The following is a 13,838-nucleotide window of genomic DNA, read 5'->3' as shown; positions in this document are numbered from 1 at the left end:
CATTACTTGGTTAATTTTATTTTTTTCTTCATGGTATTGAGCAAACAAATAGGTGTTCACCTTCTGTATATTCTCATAGTTATTGGTGGTTTGTCTGTCCAGGGGGAGCGAGGTCTTCGCGGACAGAGCGGTCCTCCTGGGAAAAGAGGCTTTTGGGGTGGAATGGGACTTCCAGGGGCACGGGGAGATCGCGGACCAAAAGGACAACCTGTAGGTGTCATTCAAAGCCTCACAGACAAAGCAGACAAGTCAACAAATCACTAGCTGCTACCCAGACATATAATAATAATAATAACAACAATGCTGACTTGTCACTCAGGGTGATGTCGGTGAATCCGGCTTTCCTGGAATTCTTGGAGTTTTAGGTCCAAAGGTATGGAAAAAGAAAATACTTTTATGGTACATGTTGTTCATTAGAGACATTCAGAAATCTGATTAGCCTATCGCTGCTAATTTCAGGGGCCTCCAGGAGACTTTGGGCCAAAGGGCATACGAGGGCCAAAGGGGCCACAAGGCGACATGGTGAGAAGATGAGAGAAAGATATTAAAGGCCACGCTGTATTTGTTTTGTTTTTTTGCTTTTGCTCAAACTCATTTTCTCAATCAGGGCCGGGGTGGTGTCATGGGCCCTATAGGAATTATTGGCCCCAGTGGAAGCGCAGTACGTACCATGCAGTATACTATTATTGACTATTATTGACGACACAAACATAACATAAGAGCTTGTATTTTTTTTTTTTTTTGTACACGTGACATGTGATTTAGACTTCCAAAGAATTCTCTGAATATATTGATGGTGATCATGTGTTTGTTTCCAGGGCCCAAGGGGAGAGAAAGGCAGCCGTGGTGCTATGGTAATTATTATATTTATGAAACTATCGTGTTCCCATGTTGTGATGTAAAACATCGTTGAACTTTTTTTTTTTCTTCTGTCCTGTTTTCTCCAACCAGGGAGTACAAGGACCTAGGGTAAGTTCTGCATGCTTTTTATATTGTATTTTTTTCTGTTGACTTGAAGCATAAAAGCTCACCTAGCATGCGTGTTTTTGTCTTGGTTAGGGAGCTCCCGGACCCCGTGGACGCCGTGGCCCACCAGTAAGATTTTTTTGGACTTGAATTCAGTTGAATCATGTGAGGTTTTTGTGTTCATTCTTTGTGTTCTTTTTCTTCCTCCTAGGGTCCCATGCGTGTGCCTCCATCGTTTGTAAGATTGTTTTGCCTGATCGTAACATTATGCCCACAGATAATAATTAAACCATAACAACTTGTTGTTTTCCCCTTCAGAAAGAGGAAGGTCTTTTGTATATGGATTCGCATAGCCAGCTCAGGAATGAGGTTCGTAAGTAATATCAACTATTAGACTACTCGCATAAAGTCATGGATAACGGGCATAGGGATGACATTTCTGGGTGATCCTAAAACACACTCAAAGCGCCAATATCCCAACCTTTTTTTGGAGTCGTGAATTTCAGAGTTGGTCAATCCTCGAATCAGAAACAGGTATTTACCCTCTTGCTGTATTTGGTTGATAGAATAAACTAGTGATGGACCTGCCCATGCTGGACCAGGGTGCAGAGATCTTCAAGACCCTCCACTACCTCACTAATCTGATCCAGAGCCTGAAAAACCCACTGGGCACCAGGGAGAATCCTGCCCGCATCTGCAGGGACCTGCTCAGCTGTGAACAAAAGCTAAACGATGGTATGCAAAGTTGTTAAGATGGTGATAAATATAGTTTTAGCCCCATGTACACACTTCAAATATGTTTAAAACTTTGAAAACACATTTAAAATGATCAAACCAGCATGTGATTCTCAGCACTTGTCCTCAATCTTTTGTCACAAAATGGTCGTATAACATCACAGAGGAATTGAAAAGAATGAAAAGTTGTTTGTGGCTAACCGCTATTTAGCTAGCGATTAGATACAGCTATTGTTTATTTTGTGTGATTTCTCAAAATGAATGCTAGTTAAGTGCTGACTGCTAGTTAGCTAGCCATAGAAAGCCAGCGACTAGCTCAATTATGTCATTTTTGTATGTTTCATAAAGGACATGCAAATTATTAGATAATTACTAATTACATACAGTCCAACAAAGGTCTACTAGCATAAAGCTAATTTATTTAATGCGGCATTAGCATAGCTGTTTCTGTAATTATAGCCCCTCAAACAACTGCTACAGCACAGATTTAAACCAGGAGCCTTCTTGTTGCGAGGCTCCCGTGCTAACAATTCAACCTCTGTTCTAATGTTAACCCATCGCTTTGTCATGATTTCAGGCATTTATTGGATTGACCCTAACCTCGGCTGCACATCCGACACAATCGAAGTCTCCTGCAACTTCACGGGCGGCGGGCAGACTTGCCTGAAACCAATAACTGTATCCAAGGTATCCAAAAACATGCTGACACATATGGCAATCAAGTGTACGGATTACGTGGCACTATTGTACAGATGTTGTCTGTTTCTTTGCAGCCAGCAGTCAACGTCGGCCGCGTCCAGATGAACTTCCTCCACCTGCTGAGCACCGAGGCTGTCCAGCATGTCACCATCCACTGCTTGAACGTCTCTGTCTGGAGAGCTGCCCAGCATTTGCCGGCTTCCCGGGAATCCTCGGTGCGCTTCAAGGCGTGGACTGGCGAGATATTTGAGGCCGGAGGACAGTTGGAGCCCGATGTGGTGGAGGACTCTTGCTGGGTATGTCCTTGATCTCCTGGTCTTTATCATTATCACTGTGTTTTGATACTTGTTGAAATGACAACTTCAAAGACAAATTATAGTCTAGATTGAGCCAGTGTGTTTGCTAATCCTGAAAGCAATTTTGAATCCTTGACAAACCCTCTATTGCTTATGTGACGCTAGTTTCGTTAGCTTGTCTTCGTTATTTTTTTTATTTTTGCATACTGTGTTAGCATTGAACTAGTAGAGTTTTGTGAGTTATGGGTTTGGTGAAAAACACAATGTGTCATTCTTTTTGTTTTTGACTTACTGAAAGCAGAAGAACTCAGGGAAATACTACAACATGAAAAAGACTTTACTCTTGGGAATAATAATAAAAAAACAATTTCATGGCACAAATATAATTTCAGAATAGGATGCGTCAGTGTGAAATGTGTTTTCTTAAAAAAGGATGAATGTGCTTATAGATGAAAGATGGCCGCTGGCACCAAGCCCGGTTTGTATTTCGCTCCATGGACCCGTCCCTGCTCCCTGTGATCGATGTGGTCCATCTTCCTGAGACCAGCCGTGGATCGCACTACCACCTGGAGATTGGTCCCGTGTGCTTCGTGTGACCCGGGAAGTTTCATGTTGGTGGAGTTTTCAGTGGTCACCCTGGTACCAGCCCAGCCTTCCCTCGCCAACAAGCTTGTGCCAACCTTTTGTTGAGGGCGAGTAGAGAAGGAGCCGGGGGAGTTCTTGCACTAATATCTTCTCCATAGCTTCTTCCGGCTCCTTCGTGAAACAAACAAAGCAAAAAAAAAAAAAAAAAGGCCTGTATCATCTCTCTGGAACGTTTCAAAGTGGAGGGATGCCTCGTGGGCCCATCAATTGGACCGGATTATAATTCAATTTTATTTTTGTATACATTCTGTATACAACAAGAAAGGAAAATTCATTCTGAAATCCTATAAAGAAAATATAATAAAATAATGTACATATATGTATTCTTATGATTTCCCTTCATGTTTATCTCATCTTCAAGTGCAATAGAAAAGGAGAAGATAATATTACAGGTTAAATTGAAATGAGAGGGGCGGTGCGTTTTATTATATTTTATTTTGGTGCTCATCTCCTTCCAATATTACTCTTTATTTTTTTTTTGTAGGGAGTTTTTTTTCTTGGCAGGGAGGGGTTTTTTTTCTGGCAGAAATCACATGTGTATTTATTGTTAGTGTGTGCTCCAAAAGGGAGATTGTAAAACTCAGTGGTGTGAGAAAATACTTGTTATACATGCCACTGATGTGAATATCTGCAGCTTTAGTCATTGGGAGGGCGGGGGGGGGGCAACATATAAAATATGAATAAAAAAATGGAGGTTTTGTTGTTGATTTTAATTTTTATTTTTTTAATGCTTTTGGTTGGGTGGGTCACTTTGGGATCCTTGCATCCACACACATTTTTCTGCAATAGTAAATGAACAAAAGGTGCAAAAAAATTATGCTGTAATTACACCTTTCTGCTCACACATTCTGTTTTGTTCATAGTGCAGGCTCGCTTGGATTAATTATATATACTGTATATATATATATATATATATATATATATATATATATATATATAATACACACACACACACACACACACACACACACACTGCAATTCTCGAATCCAGGGCAATACACACAGTGTGTATTGCCCTGGATTCGAGAATTGCAGTTTTCAAACAGTTATCCTGTTGGTTGTGAAAAGCTCTTAGGCGATACAACTGTGTGCAGTATCAAGCAAGTTTTATTTTATTTTTTTAATATTATATAATTTCGTTGTACAAAGCACCCCATGCAGCAGCTGTATATGTAATAGTCATCAAAAGACATGTTTGTAGACCGTGGATTCCTGTCCCTGCTAATTTAATTTTATTTAATTTGTGGACCAGCAAATATCTCTGTCTACTCTCCTCGAAGAATTAAATATACACGCACACACACACACTCACACTTACACATACTTTTTTTTTTCTTATGTGTACATTTTGGGGCTCAGAGAACAAATTTATTACAGGATAAATGTCTTTGTTTGTTTCTCTATGATAATCCACCATGTACTGTATCAGGTGCTATTCTATTTGTGTTTTTAAGGAAAAACAAAATGCAAAATATGTGAACTGTTACTTATGTCTTGTTGTTTTGGTTTGTTTATATTTTCTAAGTGTGTTGTAGACATGAAATCAAGCTGAGGAAACCTGACATTTTGCGCATGACATCCAAGCAAAAGGTGAATAAGGTTTTCCGTTTGCCTTTATGAATACAACCAGCCTGTTTTGGGAATATAATAACATTATTATGAAGTGAAACTATCTCACGCTGCAAACGTTATCGGTCTCTGCTCTCTACTTGGCGTTCCATTTGTTCAATAAAGACTTTCAATTTTTGTGTGGCTGTTTATTTGAAGTTCTTACTCATTTATAACACTAAAACGTTATCTCATCTATACCCCCTGTTCAAAATATAATAAAATGATCTCAAGGTAAATCCATCCATCCATTATCCAGGCCACTTATCTTCACAAGGGTTGTAGGCATGCTGGAGTCTATCCCAGCCATCTTTGGACAGTAGGTGGGGGTATACCCTGCACTGGTCGCCAGCCAATTGCAGGGCACGCATAGACAAACAACCAGTCACACTCACAGTCACACCTAGGGACAATTTAGAGTGTTCAATCAACCTACCAAGTTAGAATTTGGTCGAGTTCATATTTTTTTAACGCGTAACAGTTGTTGCCCTTTTGTAATACACAGTATCGACCCTTGAGGCCGCCATTGTTGACGGATTGACGTGGCTACCAATGAAGTCAGACAACGTACGACGAACATTAAAATCAAAAGTTATATTTAGTAAAGCCCATCCCACTGCAAGAAGAGCGCAAAATGCCATACGACCGATGCTACATACATAGAAATTATTTTCTTTGACAGACATTTTTTTTTCAAACTGCCACAAACCGACCTGAAATGTTTGTTTTGGCCAATAGCACGTTGCCAGTATCCACCCAGTTACACGACGCATTCAATGTCACTCGCAAAGTCGCAATGTCCTCCATATGAACCTTCCACTAGCAATTGAATCAAGATAGATTCCACAAAAAATATATATTATTTTTATACATTATAACTAGCCATGGCATTGAGTCATTGTAATTCTGCTTTGCCGCATTTAAAATCACTTTTGCTGTCGTGAACTCCGCTGTCAGGGGCTATCTCTGACGCTTTCCGAAGACACCGCCGGCCTCCAACATGCACCACGGTGACGTCAGTTCTGCATGATGGCGGTAGCCTGGACTATTTTGAATCCCGTCCCGCTTTTCTAGCATTAAGAAGGCACATTTGAACACTGAAAATGCCACGACGCCACTCGGAGAGCAGCAACTAAACCACAAACACTACCATGGACTCGGTGGTGGGCGACGACCAGACGCTCCCCGTTGACTTGAACGGAAGGTAAAACAACGAAATAAAGGGGGAAAAAAGTCTTGAGCTTAGCCGGCTAACAATTAGCATGCCTGCGTGGCTACCTAAAGCGAACATAGAATAATTCAAGTTGCTTCTGCTCCGTCTACGAACTGGATACATATTGAAATTTATTTTGCATTTCGGTGTATCGAGCCGTCTTTCGTGTGCCACGCATTGATAGCTACGCATAGGCCATTGCGTACTTTTCACAGGACTTTTTTTCCTCTCGTTACTTTACATCTAGCGCCCTTTTTAACTCAAGTTGGTGCGACTTATCGATAATAATGACACGTGTCCATCAGCCCGTTATTATGTGAGTAATATGATGTATCACGGTCCGATCAACTAACGTCAATCATACAGGCCCGGGTGCTGATTGGCTGGCACCATTTGTGCACGACTGCGGAAGTAACGTGGGGGGGGGGGATACATTAGATATTTACATTAGAATACCCATTGCTCGCAGGATCGTACGTGGACGTCGCCCCATATTGTATGTGGTAACGTGGCCGTAGGCATTACCATTATCGGTAGAGAAATTTAATAAAACCTTCAAAACGGTAAAAGAAAAAAAGCGAAATTTAAATCTTAGTGCTCTTTATTCTCTCTCTCTCTCTCTCTCTCTCTCTCTCTCTCTCTCTCTCTCTCTCAGAGTAAAACCAGACCAAATTGAAAGCAAATACAAATAAGGCCATCTCAAAGCCACCATCATTGACATTTTCTTCATTGAAACCAGTCACAAAAAAGTTTTTTTGTTTTGTTTTGATGAGTGGATTAGTGTGATTTCACTTGATTTCTACGTGGCAATTTGATCACATTGAGTCATCTTCTTGGTCAGGGAACAAGTTAAATGCAGAAGTCAAGGTACTACCTGTGTCAATTTATGCATCACATCAGCCACATCCAAGATGGCGGACACACAGCCATTTTTACAGCAAAGAGCCATCCCACTCAATGAGGCGTCTCCGCCTCCTCGCACAGTAACATCCACAGTGGTGCACTTACTTGTCATGTTGCTTGTTACCCTCCTGCTTACTCGCAGCGACATTGGGGAGAGCAAAGTGCGCCTTTCCGGTAGGTGAAAGAGCATCATTTAGCTCTGCTTTACTGCTAAACGGCTACTACTGCTGTGCTCATGTACTGTTAAGTTTTTAGCCCCATAGATCCTCCTGCTGCATGTATCTAGTCCAAGCATCCCTAACCTTGGTCTTAGGAGGGCATCCAGGTGGCAAGCCTGCCGTCAGAGTAATCCAAGATGTTAGCTGATCGGTGCGGTGTGAGTTACGACAAATTGTGCTGCCTTGTGAGTGACTGGTGGTGACTCGGATAAACTGGTCGGAAAGCGGATAAGTGGTTAGCAGAAAGGCGAAAAGAGGAAGTCGGTGTTGTACTGTTTCTTCTTTGGGTCTGGTAAATCCAGATGCTTCTTTTAAACACTGTGTCACTAACAACGATTCTCTGCTGCCTACTTAATACTGGTGCTCCTTCATATGGCAGCAAGCATTGTGATGATTGTTGTTTCGTATCTTGTTTTGTTGTTTTTCAAAATCTGTCACATGCACTAGCACGCTTCCTCTTCATCTGCACAGGAAATGTGTGATGACTTCTTTGAAGTCTTTACTGTGTGTTTTTTGTCAGACTTTCTGTAGCGTTTCCATGAAGAGTTAAAATAATTTATCGCAATTAACTGGGAATTGACGGTACCCGCTAATTTAATGGAAACGTATCATATCCAAGCATAAATGTAAACTGTTTATTTTGTCATAAGCAGACATCCATGCCAAATAACACAAATGAAAGTTGGAGGCTGAATAAAGTACACATGACTAATACTGTACATATTTGTAGCAGTAAAATAAGCACACTTAGCAGCACATATATTGCTGAAAGGTACAAAGTATCAGTACTCAAAATATGAGGTTTTCAGTCTTGATGTTTTAGGTATCGCAGTATTTTTCTAATACCGGCATACTATGCAACACGAACGTATGCGCGCAATGATTGTTTTGGATTTACAGATGTAAAAAGAAGTGCTACCCCTTGCATGCACTTTACTGGAGTTTAGCCGTCGCGACTCATTATTATTGTTGCAGTGTACAGAAGTACTCATGTCACAAATAGAGCAGAGTGCTTGGTGACCAATATTTTAAAAACAAAAACAAAAAAAGAGAGAATTGTTTTCAAAGTGTTGTTGTTACAGATGCTCTAAGCAGCCTCACATCGTTTATTAGTTCACCAGGGGTCAGGTGTCAAAGGTCATAAACTAGAAAGCAAACACTTGAACCAAAACCAGTCTAACCAGGAATATTTTTTTCTGTACTTAAGCACATTGAAATTTCATCTGTGCTGTATGTTACACATACAGTACATTTGACAAAGTTTATCCAATCCAATCCAATTGTGTTGTTGAGTTTGTGCAGATGTGTCTCGCCAGAATTGTGTATTTTTGGGGCAGGGGTGAAGTGGCACCATCACAGTGGTCTCACAACAGTGCTCTTCTTGTCCTAGCACCAAAGCAAAGTTTCCTGTGTTCTCTGTCTTAAATTTGAGAGCTCGGCTGCCACTGGCACATGCTGTGTCTGTCACACGCAGTGAGAGTGAACAAGCGAGAGCTCGGCCATGTAAATGAAGCAGAGTCGTTCTTGAGCTATTTCTGGAGAGTGTCCGTAGGGCTGTGTGCAAGCGGCCAGCGTGAGTAATGAGTAAACACCGCTCGGTTTTCTTTAAAAAAAAAAAAAAAGGCCACTGCTCTTCAGCGTGTACACAGATGTGGTGTCATGCAGCAACTCATGATTGGATGCCCTTTGATACAGCTCACCAAATGATTTTATATCCAGCTGCAGCCTCCCGAACTCGATCAATGCTGGTAGCCACTCCACCACGGGCGTCATGACAGGTATGGCAAAGCTTCCCTTTTTTTGTTTGTTGACGTTTCCCTTGTGTGTTCATTAACGCCACCGCTGTTGTTCGCCGTTTTCAAACATGAGCAAAGCGATCGGCCGCAAGAGTCTAATTAGGCGCTCCCCCTGACGATTCTTTCGTCTCATAACTTGCGAATGTGACAAGGATGCAAAGTACGACAGAGGCTGCCTTGACAATGAGAGGTTCAGTGCATATAAAAGGGCGCCCCAAAGTTTTTTTTTTTTCATATTAAAAAAAATTGAATTAATTTTACAAAAAAATCAAATTAATGTTAAAAAAACATAATGCCCAGACCTAATTCAGGTATTGCAAAAGCCAAAATAATTGTTGAATCACAAATAAAATCAAACGTCTCCAGCTAAGGTGTCCAATAGGTCAATGCCGATTTACCAGATTATCGCAAAGATATACGTTGTAAATTGATTCATAATCGTTGTTGCAGACGAGCTTCAGATACGCTTGAGTTTATGAGAGAGAAAAAAAGGAGAGCAATTGTCTTTGATACGGAGGGGCAAGTACCGTATCGGGTACAGTATGCGGCTGATAGCAGGCACTGATAATTATGGGGGGAAAAAAATTGAGAGGGTCTTGTGAGTAATGCTTTCTTGTTGTCTCAACAGCGCTGTCCTGTCCCGGCAAGATGTCCCCCATCAAAGCCCTCACCATGAAGGACTATGAAAATGTAAATGCTTTGGATCTGCAGTAGTTGCTTCCCGAGAAGTCTCGTTCGTCCAGTTAGTTAGTCAGTTGGTTCAATTACACAAAAACTGAACTTCACTAGTTAAATCAGTAAATCAGAATACACACACACACACACACATACTCCACCTGAACCACAGTAAACCATTTATGGACATTTTTTAAAAAGACGAGGAGGATGTATGAGGTATGCTGACCTTCAGACATGGCCTGAACTGCCTGGCTGCCGGTTGCAAATTGAGATGTTTTATTGACTGGAAGGGAGCAGACTGGACCGCCTTCCCCCACAGCCCGCCCCACCTCCCATTTCCAGATGCATGCTGCTCACAGCCCCGCAGCACAATGATGCACAGTTGGCCTGGCTTTCACATGCAAGCATGATGAAGGGCTTCATTCATTTGAACAACACAGACAAATATACAATGTTCTGCGCATGTGATTCACAGATTTTAGTCAGCGTGATTAGTTTTACCTTTTTTCGCAACCTCGAGACGATTGGATTCGGGACAAAAACCACAGGAGAGGCGCGTAGTAATAAAGTGCTAATGTGTTTGTTTGATTTTGTCCACAGCAAATCACCGCGCTGAAGAAGGAGAACTTCAACCTGAAACTGCGCATTTACTTCATGGAGGAGCGCATGCAGCAGAAATGCAACGACTCCACAGAGGACATATTCAAAACGGTGGCAAAACGAAATCTCAATACCGCATCTGTTTGTGTTGTCACTGTATTTACTGTAAAACTGACACACAAAATACATACATTCAAACATTGTTTATTTAAACACCAACCGAACCATGTAATAAGTCCAGTAGCTTAATGCTAAAGTGATGCAAAACGCCATTGATGAGCTAATGGAAATTAACATCGAACTTATGGTAATTATTAACACAATGTTATTGTGTCAATGCCACCCATGTCCACACGAAATTAAATAGTTCAGTCTTTTGGGGTTGGAACAATAGAATGAATGTCTTCTCTTCACAGAATATTGAGTTGAAAGTGGAATTGGAGTCAATGAAGAGAGACATGGCAGAGAAGCAGGAGTTGCTCGTGTCTGCGTCGTAAGAGCTCCGTCCGTCGTCCAGGTTTGTAAAATCCGATACATAGTGATCAGCTAAGCCACGTCTGCGAATGCTTTGGCAGCAAAGCGCTGGAGAGTCTGGCTGGTCGAGAGACTGGTGAGCCGCAGCGCATCAGAGAGCAAGCGCAGCGTGACATGGATGCGCTCCGTGACTCGTTCAACAAGACGATTGCAGAACTGGAAGAAGTGAGTTTAACTATCGAGGCATTTGCAAAACATCATGACCGCCACCTGTCAGACAGGAGTGCGAGAACGGTGGCACAATTTTTTTTCCCTTTTTTTTCTTTAATGCATCAGTCCCTGCGAACAGCTGAAGATGAGGTGGAGAAGATGGCTGCCATCGCTGAGCAAGCAAAGCTCAAAAACATCAACATGGAAAAGCAGCTCCAATTCGTGGGACTGCCCGGCTCCGTGCAAGACCTACAGCTGGCCCTGCAGGAGAAGGAAAGGTAAACATCAAGAACAAGGCTAACTCTCACATTCGTGTTTGGAGATGTTTCATTGTTGTTCTCCCCCATCAGCATGATTGAGCAGCTGAAGATAACCGTAACAAATCAAGAAGTAGAGCTCCGTCAGAGCAACAACAGGCACGGAGAGATGGACATGCTTTCTTCTGATCAAGTCAAACAGCTAACAGATGAACTTCAGGTGTGACTTTCTTACGATGGCCTGATCTCATTGCTCGGAGTCCATTTGACATCACGCCAATCGCTTGTTTTGACCCCTAGGCCCTGAGGGACGAACTACTCAGCGAAAAGGACAAAATAAAACCTGACCACCAGGTTGGTGCTTTTCCTTTTTTTATTTTTATTTTTGTTTTTTTGCCTCGGCTCTTCAGGCCAGTGGAATCTCTTTGCATCTTTGTGTCATCCTGTTATATAAATCTCATCTATTCTGCTTCCACTCAAAAGCTCAGTGTCAGTTAAGTCAAGAAATGTTCACCATATGCTGTAAAATGCCATCGGGAGTCTAATGCAAGTTGCCATTCTTGTCATGGTATTAACTGTCAAACAACTGATACTTTAATGCAAACAGAGCAGAGAATAGTACTCAGAGGCATACTGTATATCTTCTCTGCTCTGTGGGAGTGAAAATTCCTCAAGTGTAATTGGGCCCTTTTCTACTTCTTAACTGGCGGTTTGGACCAGAGAAGTAGCAGCAATGCATTTTGCCACTCTGTAACATCTTACAACCTCTTGCACATAGAACATGGTGAACTTGCTCATTGCGCTGAGTTTATGGCCCCTCATCAGGCATTGGAGGCAGGTCCCGGGTCACAAAGTTAAAACCGGATTATCAGGCTGTCTGGAGTCGGTTATTTATGGCCATCCATATTGACTGAAAAGCCAAGCTCACCACTAGGCATTCGTCAGTTTGCGTGTAGCATAACTTGTCTGGCATCGTCGCTGTGAAACAGAGATGGCGTCACCAGAGGCTCTTTCGGTGGCGTCCTCTGGATTTAGGGTGAAATGGGATATGTGACAACAATGATTGCGACAAGACACCTCATTTAAGTGGATATTTTAGAAAATTGGCCAGTCCGGTCTCCAGCAGGCCCCTGCCACCTTCAAAGCCGATCCTGCATACAGTAATGCAGCATCCAGAGGGAGCTTTTTGAGAGCTGGGAAGGCGTCAGCCATAACAAAGATTACTACGGTAACCTCAGAGGATTTGACCTGATCGACTGCCGTTGAATGTGAGTGGAACAGAGGCAGGAGCGGGGATTATTCAAGCCTTAGGGCTTACAGTGCTTTGTAATCTTTCATTCTCTCCTGTGGTTTGGACAATGATGGGTCGCTCTTCCGTGGCTGACAGACGGAGGATCTTTAGCAATGGCCATTTTGGACCGCTTATATGTGGACGAATCTTAAAGGCGAGATGAAGGACTTGTGTCGCATTTGCAATGGTCGTCTGGTTGGCAACCAGTGTCGTTGGATCTTCAGCTCATCCGCAAAGAGGAAGCTGCAAATCATTTTGTCACACGTGCTCGGCTGGGAGGTGACCCGCGACGGCCGCGGAGAGTTCCTCTGTGGGAAATGCGTATTCCAGCTGGAGAAGGTGATACAGTGTGACGTGAACCTCAGCCAGCTGCAGGAACAGCACAACAGCAAAGTGCTGAAAATACAAGCGGAGAAGGCTCATCTGATCGAGTGCATCATCCATGTCTACAACAAACACAACCCCGACCAGGAAAAGAGCGACGAGGAGAGCGTCCTCTCAAAGACTCCCCTCAGGTCATCCGGGGCGGCCAGTTTTGACGACGAGGCCGGCAGTCTGCTGCCCAATGACACACAATCGCCCAGGGAGAGCGGCAGTAGTCACTGCATGAGGAGATGCGTGAGTCTGGATCGACTCGTGGGTAAAGGAGTTTTCCCGGGACGTTCAGGTCTCAAGAAATGGAAGATGGGATCAACTGTAGGGCTGGACGTCTCGATGAAGAGCTTTGGTTTGCGGGGCTCGCGTGGCAGCTCTCAGAGCATGTACCTGGACCTGGTCCACTCCAAGGGCACGTTCCCTCGGCCCAGATTCAAAGGCCGTTCTGCATCCTTGCAGTCCCTCAATCGAGACTTTGACACTGCAGAAACTACGCCAAGTAAGACAAAAGTCAGAGAGCCTAAAACGTTTGTCTTCAGAAACGCTGCCACTGATGATCCAGTGGGAAAGGCTCAAGCTAAAATGCTCCTGCGCAGATCCTCACGGCAGCCCTCGGTCATCTCTGACTTGATCCAGCTCCTGCGCTGCCTCAGCAAAGAAGGCGTTTCAGTCCCGGCCGGGAGTCGCCTCCCTGTTTTGAAGAGGTTCACTGTTGGACATCTCTATGCTTGTAATAAACGAATGCGTAGAGAGACTCAGTGGAAGTCTCTCCATGACCTAACAGAAGAATTTGATGACCAATACATACCTGCAATAGCGGAGGTAGTTCTTTGCTGCAATCGAACTGGGCAAACTGTCACAATATTAGTGGAAC

At 43.0% G+C, this 13,838-nt stretch overlaps 2 protein-coding genes and 2 long non-coding RNA genes across 6 annotated transcripts in view; 2 read left to right on the top strand and 2 right to left on the bottom strand.

Annotated features, from left to right (window-relative positions):
* Nucleotides 1–4,301, top strand: part of LOC147192017 (uncharacterized) — a 53,349-nt gene extending 49,048 nt beyond the window's left edge. Inside the window, exons 49-61 of the mRNA XM_086135562.1 lie at nucleotides 103–210; nucleotides 320–373; nucleotides 460–522; nucleotides 608–661; nucleotides 819–854; nucleotides 952–969; nucleotides 1,060–1,095; nucleotides 1,178–1,204; nucleotides 1,285–1,335; nucleotides 1,533–1,701; nucleotides 2,279–2,388; nucleotides 2,475–2,696; nucleotides 3,146–4,301. Of these exons, the coding sequence (XP_085991688.1) occupies nucleotides 103–210; nucleotides 320–373; nucleotides 460–522; nucleotides 608–661; nucleotides 819–854; nucleotides 952–969; nucleotides 1,060–1,095; nucleotides 1,178–1,204; nucleotides 1,285–1,335; nucleotides 1,533–1,701; nucleotides 2,279–2,388; nucleotides 2,475–2,696; nucleotides 3,146–3,292 (1,095 nt within the window). The 3' untranslated portion in view covers nucleotides 3,293–4,301. The remainder of the gene's footprint in view (nucleotides 1–102; nucleotides 211–319; nucleotides 374–459; nucleotides 523–607; nucleotides 662–818; nucleotides 855–951; nucleotides 970–1,059; nucleotides 1,096–1,177; nucleotides 1,205–1,284; nucleotides 1,336–1,532; nucleotides 1,702–2,278; nucleotides 2,389–2,474; nucleotides 2,697–3,145) is intronic.
* Nucleotides 3,013–7,598, bottom strand: LOC147192016 (uncharacterized). Its single transcript, XR_015103559.1, has 2 exons — nucleotides 7,171–7,598; nucleotides 3,013–3,452 (listed from the first exon to the last, which is right to left on the bottom strand). It is a non-coding gene; the product is annotated as an uncharacterized LOC147192016 (long non-coding RNA).
* Nucleotides 7,599–8,989: 1,391 nt separating this feature from the next.
* Nucleotides 8,990–13,838, top strand: part of cdk5rap2 (CDK5 regulatory subunit associated protein 2) — a 29,210-nt gene continuing 24,361 nt past the window's right edge. For 2 of the 3 annotated variants that reach the window (XM_086135561.1, XM_086135559.1), the window contains exon 1: nucleotides 12,725–13,786. In XM_086135561.1, the coding sequence (XP_085991687.1) occupies nucleotides 12,725–13,786 (1,062 nt within the window). Of the gene's footprint in view, nucleotides 9,062–9,707; nucleotides 9,770–10,357; nucleotides 10,469–10,773; nucleotides 10,851–10,932; nucleotides 11,057–11,167; nucleotides 11,320–11,391; nucleotides 11,519–11,598; nucleotides 11,653–12,724; nucleotides 13,787–13,838 lie in introns of those variants that run through there. The other variant, XM_086135560.1, reaches the window with a different exon arrangement.
* Nucleotides 10,546–13,812, bottom strand: LOC147192015 (uncharacterized). The gene is made up of 2 exons (XR_015103558.1): nucleotides 13,773–13,812; nucleotides 10,546–13,655 (listed from the first exon to the last, which is right to left on the bottom strand). It is a non-coding gene; the product is annotated as an uncharacterized LOC147192015 (long non-coding RNA).

This window comes from Hippocampus guttulatus, chromosome 17, assembly GCF_054856545.1.
Source record: "Hippocampus guttulatus isolate MCC_2025c chromosome 17, RoL_Hgut_1.0, whole genome shotgun sequence".
NCBI classification, from domain to species: Eukaryota; Metazoa; Chordata; class Actinopteri; order Syngnathiformes; family Syngnathidae; genus Hippocampus; species Hippocampus guttulatus.
Note: the sequence above shows the minus strand (reverse complement) of the source record. Positions and strands in the feature narration are given on the sequence as shown.